The sequence below is a fragment of the Phocoena phocoena genome, chromosome 1 (assembly GCF_963924675.1).
Source record: "Phocoena phocoena chromosome 1, mPhoPho1.1, whole genome shotgun sequence".
NCBI lineage: Eukaryota > Metazoa > Chordata > Mammalia > Artiodactyla > Phocoenidae > Phocoena > Phocoena phocoena.
This window is the reverse complement of record NC_089219.1, coordinates 150,757,084-150,766,038: the sequence shown is the minus strand read 5'-3', so window position 1 is coordinate 150,766,038 and position 8,955 is coordinate 150,757,084. Positions and strand designations below refer to the sequence as shown.

General features: G+C 43.9%; 1 protein-coding gene across 1 annotated transcript; it reads left to right on the top strand.

The window, feature by feature from the left end:
• Positions 1-3,763: 3,763 nt before the first annotated feature.
• On the top strand, positions 3,764-6,400 carry IL20 (interleukin 20). Its single transcript, XM_065892327.1, is given in 5 exon segments — positions 3,764-3,919; positions 4,208-4,273; positions 4,384-4,536; positions 5,203-5,277; positions 6,323-6,400. Coding segments are annotated over 5 exon segments (528 nt in total).
• Positions 6,401-8,955: the final 2,555 nt, after the last annotated feature.

Below are 8,955 nucleotides of genomic sequence, written 5' to 3'. Positions count from 1 at the left end.
TGAACTTAAATACAGGACTTCAGAGTGTCAGATATTGAAGAGGAAAAATGTTGCAAAGGAATATATTACAATCTCTACCACCTTGACGGTTTCCAAAGCACTGTTGGAGGTTAATCTCAGGTGCCTTAATTTAATCTTGCCTGGAGGTGTGTCCTGCCCAATGGATTAGTCCATGTCCAAGAAAACATTCCAGTATCACATTAGGGAGAAAAGGCAAAGACCCATGAAACAGAGGGCAACGTTAGACTCTCATGTGCCAAAGAAAAATCTGCTGTTGGAAGTTAGACAAGAGAGGAATTGCTTTGGACCAAAGTAGTTCGGGAATAAAGAATTGGGGTCCACTCTTCAATGATGAGTGGAGGGAAAGTAGGGTAGCCATTGTTGGAGAGAAATGGTGGGAAGAGCAAAGGCAAAGGAGAAACAGCAGGAGCGAGTCCACAGTGTCTGGGTGTGGGGAGAAAACTGGTTAGGAGAACTGGATTTAGAGGAGGGGGAAAAAGCACCTCCTGGAATCCTCTTCCAGTTCTGTAATTCAGTGATCTTTTCTGTTCTGATTACCATTTTACCTTCCTTCTGGAAGGAAGCCAGAAAGAAAGAGGTTTCCTTTAACCAATAACTAAACCAGTAATCTCCAAAGAAGTGCTTCTTAGAGAAGGAAGGTGTTGAGGTAATCCAGTCTGCAATTAAACTGCCTCAGGCCGGGAGGAAGTCCAGTGCCACCAGAGAAATTCCAGAGGAGTTTTAGCCCTCACCTGTGGGAGCTGACTTCCTTCATGGGATATATATATATATACACACACACACATAATTGGAAACCCCTTAGCTTGAGACAGACTCCTAGGAGATCACAAGTAGCAGCCCTTCCTGAACTCAGGTAAGAGAGCTCCCTCTCTCTACACTATTCGCATGGTTCTGGGGATGAGCCCAGTTCTCCTAGTCATCTAGCCAGGTGTGTTCAGGGCCATGTCTAAAGGAGTCCTTTGCATTAGGGCAAAATGTCCTAGAGAATAGGGAATTGTCATGTTTATCTTTGTATTCCAGTACCTAGCATGATATTCAAGACAGTGGGTGCCTAATAAATGCTGATCGAATTGTTGAATTTAACATATATTTACCATATACCCACTATGTTCAAGGCAACTAACATCATTCTCTATTTAAAATGAGTTGATCACTCACTAGATGTTAGGTGTACGAATCATGCATCATTTTATTTAAATGTCAAAACAAATTTCTGGGGTAAGTTTAATTATAACCATTTGGGGGCTAAGAAAACAAAACTCAAGAGAGGTGAGTTGACTTGTCCAAGGTCACATAGATGGAGAGTGACTAACTCATCCAGATTTACCTGTGACGTTTTCAGTTTTAAAAGTTAAAGTGAGGCTTCCCTGGTGGCACAGTGTTTGAGAGTCTGCCTGCCGATGCAGGGGACGCGGGTTCGTGCCCCGGTCAGGGAAGATCCCACATGCCGCGGAGCGGCTGGGCCCGTGAGCCATGGCCGCTGAGCCTGCGCATCCGGAGTCTGTGCTCTGCGGTGGGAGAGGCCACAACAGTGAGAGGCCCGTGTCCCGAGGAAAAAAAAAAAAGTTAAAGTGCTATGCCCTGGATCCCCCCCCAGTCTTGGGAAAACTGGGACAACCTACACCGATGGGGACTTGTAGAGCAGGCATTTGGACCTAGTTCTCAAACCCAGAGTTCTCTCTGAGGGTTTGGTTTGTTTATTCCTTTTTCCTATATGTGGCAGTATCCCAGGTGAATATGAATGTAAAGTATACCGAGCCTATTGATTGGAACATAGGAAAAAAATCAGTAAGCGGTAACGATTATCAGTGCTGTACCAAGGCATCCTGGAACCTAAGGCAAACAGGAAAGATGTACACCTCTCTATATATGCTTTTTAAAAATTTTATTGGAGTATAGTTGATTTACAATGTTGTTTTAGTTTTAGGTGTACAGCAAAATGGATCAGTTATACATATACATATATCCACTCTTTTTTAGATTCTTTTCCCATATAGGCCATTACGGAGTATTGAGTAGAGTTCCCTGTGCTGTACAGTAGGTCCTTATTCGTTATCTATTTTATGTATAGTATTGAGTATAGGTCAATCCCGATCTCCCAATTTATCCCTCCTCCCCTTACACCCTGGTAACCGTAAGTTTGTTTTCTACATCTGTGAGTCTACTTCTGTTCTGTAAATAGTTTCATTTGTACTCTTCAGCATATGTTTTTATTATTTTATGTGTATTATTTTCCCAAGACATTAAGGTAGTCGAAAATTATTGAAAATTTGATAATTAGCTGCATTACAACTCACATTATTTTTAAGTTTAAATATGTTATTTATGTCCCAAACAGAATTTATTATAATTTTACTTTCCTGGTTTTAAGGGAAGAGAACTCATCACTAATATTTTCATCATATACCTCTGATACATAAAAACATAGATATGGATATAGATACATAGATAGATATAGACGGATGGATAAACATATGTAGATATAGACGGCTAGATAGATGATGTATAGATAGATAGATAGACAGATAGGGGCACTCATTTCCCCTTTTGTCCTGGGTTTCCATATGGCTCAGCATGGCCCTGTCAGATTTTGTCTTTATTTAAATTGTTAATCTTCTGTTCATCATGGATTGTTCTCATTAATTTTGCTACTGCATTAAAATGTTATTTATCTTGATTACTGAGACTTTTGTCTCCTTAAATTTTGTGCCAGAGGTGAGTGTTTCACTCTCCTCTCCCTAATCTCAGCGCATTATCATTTTACCTTAAAACTCAGCAACTACTAGCAAGTGCCCTCTTACAGAGCAAGCCTCATCCCAAGAAGGGATGAGTTCCTTCCCACCTTTTTCCTCTTTCTTTTGGGATGGCTTACTTGATCCTCAGCCTCAGTTACAAGGCTAGGAAAACGCATACTCTTGGATTAGTCCCAGGTATGCCTGACTGCTGCCTTCCTGCAGAGGGCGCTGTGGAGTCCAGGTACCCCAGGAGGGTGGAGAAGTGTTAGGTGGAATTAGGCTGATTGCCCATCAGAACTTGCCTTTCCCCGGCAGAAGGACTGTTATGAAATCATTGACTTTCTATTTGTCTTCGGGGCTGAAATAAATCTACTATCCTCAAATAACCAATCTGATCTCAGACAAATGCCAAATAGAGCTAAGTTCCTCTGCCCTGGGGATGGACGTAAAATCCAGACAATTTCCCCAAAATGTTTTTGGTGGCTTGGCAACAGCTTCTATGAGGTTCAGTTTTCCCCCAGTCCCTCTGTGGGTCTAAGGGGACCAGAAGGGTGAGCTACATTGGCATTCTGGAAGGGAAGACTATATACGTCAACTCGCAAAAACAAGTTCTGACATTTTCCCTGAAATGTCATCCTCTATCTACTCATTGCAAGTGCCTGCTGCTCCAGGCCTTTCCTGCTGGGCAATAACGATGGGGCTGGGATGCGGAGAGAATAAAGGAGCCAGGACCTGTAGCACCAACTCATACTCAGACCCTCAGCACCCGAAGCCTTCTCTTCTCTTTTTCTTAGTAAGTTGGATGAATGTGCCAGACCATCTGAAGTCAGTTGAAGCTATTAAGTTTCACCAGGGGACATCGGGGACTGGGGGAGGCATGTCCCTGGTGACAGGATTGGCTTCTTAAGGCATGAGACGGGGAAATCAATAAGTCATGCTCTTTCCTTTGAATTCTTAGCTCCTGTGGTCTCCAGAATCTGGCTCCAGAATCTCCTGTGGTCTCCAGAATGAAAGGCTCTGGTCTTCCCCTCTGCCTTCTTTCTGCTGTGTTTTATGTCTTCTGGACACCTTCTGCCAGGCTGAAGACACTCCATTTGGGAAGCTGTGTGATCACCGCAAGTCTTCAGGCAATTCGAAGTGGATTTTCAGAGATACAGGACAGAGTGCTATGTGAGGGAGGGACCCCACCTTTCACTTTGTGACTGCCTCCCCACTTTTCTACTTATTTTTCTCTGTCCCCCAGCAGTAGGATCACAAAAAGAGGCAGGCTGGGGACTCCTTACCAGGAGGATGTGTTCCCAGGAAGTATCTGTAGTTCATAATTCAAGAGTGTTTTGGAGAGAGACTCTGCCCACTGTGCCATGGCAGGGAGGGGATGGGAGGTCTGGACGTCTAAGATCCTGGCAACAGTTACTGACCTGTACTTTTTCATCTTGCCTTCCTCTGTTTAGCAACCCAAAGATGAAATCATTGACCTCAGAATCTTGAGGAAGACTCAGCCTTTGCAAGACACAAAGGTACATGCTTGGTCTGTATGAGTTCTGGGAGGAAATATGAGTCGGGGGAATCTCCATCACCCTTGTCCCTGGACACCCTCCACCCACCAACACGCCAGTCTTCTTTGTAGCCTGCAGGTCAGTGCTGCCTCCTCCGCCATATACTGAGACTCTACCTGGACAGGGTATTCAAAAACTAACAGACCCCTGACCACCGTATCCTCCAGAAGATCAGCAGTCTCGCCAACTCTTTTCTTACCATCAAGAAGGACCTCTGTCTCTGTGTGACTAAGGGTCTTGGGTAAAAGGATCCACGGCAGCACATAGCTTCAATGACTTAGCAATCAGGCTCATTCTTAGCCCCATTTAATGGATGGAAGAACTGAGTCCAAGAGTTCTAATAATCTGTGTTGAGCCATGTGACTAGGTAATAAGAACTCAGTTATATTTACTTTTGAATACAAGCTCCATGCAAAATGTCTACAGAACTATAAAGTGCTACCTATTTGATGTCACTGATAATTTCCTAGTATCCATGAAATTATGCTTCTTCTGTAGGTGAGTTATCCTGCGGCATACTAGTGCATACTGAGTCCAGGCAGATAATCAGCAGACAACCGGACTCGATCTCAAGATAGGACCTAGGAATCCAATTCTCTTTCCCATGGGGGCTCTCTGGAGGGAGCTAGACTAGAACTGGGTTGGGGGGTGTAGGCCAGATGGGATACAGTGATCACAAACTCTTTCAGTGCTGCCTGTTTCTAAAAAGAAGCAATGAGCTCTATATGCTTCCTCTTCTAGCTGGTGATCAGTTTAATGATCCTAAATAAGGAGGTCTGAAAAGACGTCTATAGGTGGAAGAATAGAACTTCCACCTACTTCGTGTCAATGGCAAGGGCAGAAAATCTGAATCTTTAATAAAATCTATCATTCTTTGGTATTCTTTTCAGCATGCCCATATGACATGCCCTAGTGGGGAGGAAGCAATGGAGAAATACAGCCAGCTTATGAGTCACTTCAAAGAGGTATATGCAGTTTTGGCCTTGGTTGGGATGAGTGTGTTTTTAGAACTGAGATCATAGATGGGTGTGATAGATGTTCATACTCAAAGAAATGTTACAGCCCTCAGGTTAATGGCCCTCTGAGGTCATGTGGACTGTCCCTCTTCTTTAACCCAGGAGATACCCATTCAGGCTCTAGAGGGGTGCTGTCTCTGCAAGGTGCTCTGGGAGTCAAGAAGGAATAACCATGATTCCATCAAGTCACTCCAGAGACATCTGAACTTCCCAGCTACACAAACTAGAGGCGATAGTTTTCCGACATTCACACACTTGTACGTACCCTCAAAAATAGTCACTCACAATTTCATGCATGCCCGTGCCATGCTGTTTCTCACCTCGATGCCTTTGCACATCTGCCAGGAAGGCCGGAGTCTGCTCCACACTCACTAATTCCTACTCATCCTTTAAGACTCAGCCTAGGCATCACCTCCAGGAAGGCACTGGCTACTTCTCTCAGAGTTAAGTGCTCCTGTCATCCTGTGGGGGCCCCATCATCTATTTACCACACTACATTTTTAATTGCCTGCTTCTGCCTGTCTCCCTCACTCAACTGTGAATTCCCTGTGGGTAGTGACGGTGTCATTCATTTCTGAGTCCCTAGCCAGCCCAATGCTTACTTAGCACAATAAGTATTTGTTCCATTGAAGGATGCACAGTAGGCAACCCATACACACACACACACACACAGACACACACAGACACACATCTTTCTTTAAAAAACATCTTAATTACTTTGATCTCTGTGATTCAAGAGGCTTGAGTTGTAGTCCCAATTCTGCTACCCCCCGGGCCTCAGTTTCTCTATGTAAGACTAGGGTGATTGGACTCAATGATTTTTCCTCCCTCTTGTGAGATCTTGAGGTTCCATAATGTCTCTCGAGCTCTTCATTTTGAAAAAGATGCTCTGTTTACAATCTCCGATAGACCTACCAGTGAAAGGAGAGGATTAACCTTGGAGCCCACATTGTCTCTTTATGAGTTGCTCACCACTTCGCTTGGTATCTTCCAGCTTCAGCCTCAGGCAGCAGTGGTGAAGGCTTTGGGGGAGCTAGACATTCTCCTGAGCTGGATGGAGGAGATGGACTAGGAAGAAAGTGATACTTCTGAGAGTATTCTGGGCCCAGACTCCCAGCCCTCAGTACCCAGGAGACATGACCCCAAACCACCATCTCTTTGTTTTATAATTTAGTGCTGGTCACTGTGTATATTATTTATTTATTATTTGTTTCCTTATTGTGATTATCTTCATGTGTTCCTATTCTTAATCTAGAGTTTTATCAGATTTTAATAAGATCTTTTTTACTGCTGGGTGTATTTATTAGTTAATATATTTATTTTTGCTATTTAACTTATTTATTTTTATATTTGAACATGAGACTTTTAAAAACAATTCACAGATTATATTTATAACCCAACTAGAGCAGGTTTTTCATAGAATAAACAAACCTTCTAAATTCTAGAGGAGTGGCTAGAATTTTGTTAAATTAAGGACATGTTGACTGACCACCAGTGCTTTAAGAGATACTTAAAACTGAACCAATGGCTACTAAGCGTGGGTTGTGGAAGAACTTCTGATGTGAAATTACAGGCTTGTCTTACAATTACTGACCACCCCTACTCAACTCCCAAACCCTAGACTTGTGTATCTTCCATTTATGGAATCCTCTGGGGCCAGAATGTATTTTTACAAATAAAGTTTTCTCCGTATGATATCTGCTTGGAGTTTGAAAATGCTTCAGGAGTAGAAACACAGGTGGGGATGAGCTTGAATCTCATATTACCTAGGGACCTCTTGCTTCTTCGGGGAAGGAAGATGCCAGTGAGAACCTGGGCCTTCTCTTCCCTACCAAATGCATCCCCAGCTCTATCTCCTAAATCACCCACAGCTCTGATCCCATGACTCTGCCCTCCACATAAAAGGACTGTGACTGGGTGAGGGGCATCAGTCCTCCCTGCTTCCTCCTTGCTGGTGTTGAGCACTCTCCTCTCTGTACCACTGTTTTCCTTATCATTTCAGACTCTCATACCTCTGTGTCAGAGGTCTTCATTGCAACACAAAGTATAATGGGCAGGAAGCTCTATTATAAGGGCTAAGAATGCACAGGGGCAAAGTGTACTTCCCGAGCCCTGCCCAGGGAGGTGCATGAGCCCTCTTTTGAGGTCCTTCCATTTTGGATTCTGGCCAGCCTCATGGTATAGGTTGCTCCTGGATTAAGTCCTTGAGTTTGGAAACAACGATTAAGTCAGTGTTCTCGTTCCAGGTCCCTTTCATGCTGAGCTTCCCTGGGCTTGAAGGAGCCACAATTCTGGCCTGGACTGCTTGCCTCCTTCCTCCCCAGCTCACTCTGAATAGCACCTCAGCTTAGCAGTTTAGTTTCCACAGTTTCAGAAACAGCAGACTGATGCTCCTATAGTGAGCTTTCCCACTGCTTCTGGTTTCTGCTCCCAGCCCTCATCCTCGGCCCTGATGAAGTTTAAATAATTTTTGTTGATTTTTTTCTCATTATTAAGTAACAACTACCCAGTAGAGAAATTTTGGAAAATACAAAAAATATAGAGAAGAAAATGAAAATCACTCATAATCCTATCACCCATAGATAACCATTCTGAAATATTTAGGTGGTTTTTAAAATTTTTTAATTTATTTTTGGCGGTGTTGGGTCTTTGTTGCTGCACGCAGGCTTTCTCTAGTTGTGGCGAGCGGGGGCTACTCTTTGTTGCGGTGCGCGGGCTTCTCATTTCTCACTGAGGTGGCTTCTCTTGTTGCTGAGCACGGGCTCTAGGCGCGTGGGCTTCAGTAGTTGTGGCACACGGGCTCAGTAGTTGTGGCTCGTGGGCTCTAGAGCGCAGGCTGTAGAGTGCAGCCTCAGTAGTTGTGGCTCACAGGCTTAGTTGCTCCATGGCATGTGGGATCTTCCCAGACTAGGGATCGAACCTGTGTCCCCTACATTGGCAGGCAGAGTCTTAGCCACTGCACCACCAAGGAAATCCCTAGGTGTGTTTTTCTCCAGATCTTTTATCTTGGATTCAAATCATGATTCAATTCTGATTACCTGATTGATTTGGGCTGTAAAATTTAACCTAGGAACCTCTGGAAAACAAGATGATAACACCTACTTTTCAGGATGATGGAAGAGATGGTCTTTTATGTTCCTTTGAAACAGGGCATTTTTGCTTTTATACTCTCCATTATGATCACCCTTCTTCTATCAGATTTTCCAGTTGCATGTCTTCTGGTTTCCCTGACCAGTCTGACAAACGACTCAGCTTTAACTCTCAAGGCACAGTTGCAAAGTCAACTTCACTGATCTCAGTGTTAAAATTAGAACCAACATGAGACATGCTGAGGGCGTATCTCAGGTTGACCCACAGAACTGAGGATGAAGCTCCTCCCTTCGTTTTCTGGGAAGCATTTCTGATTCTTCTGAGACTCTGGGCCATGGGAAGCCTTGGTCTTTTGGAACTCCACATTACCATGTAACCACTCCTTGACTGTTTATTCCTCTCCCCTGCAGGACCCTTCTCCTCGTCCAAGTCATTTTTCTGGTCTCTGCTTGACCTACCACAGTACCAACAATGGGGAATTCAGCAGTGGAGAGTCAAACCAGTTTGGAGACTAAGACAAAACTTCATGAAGGTGGG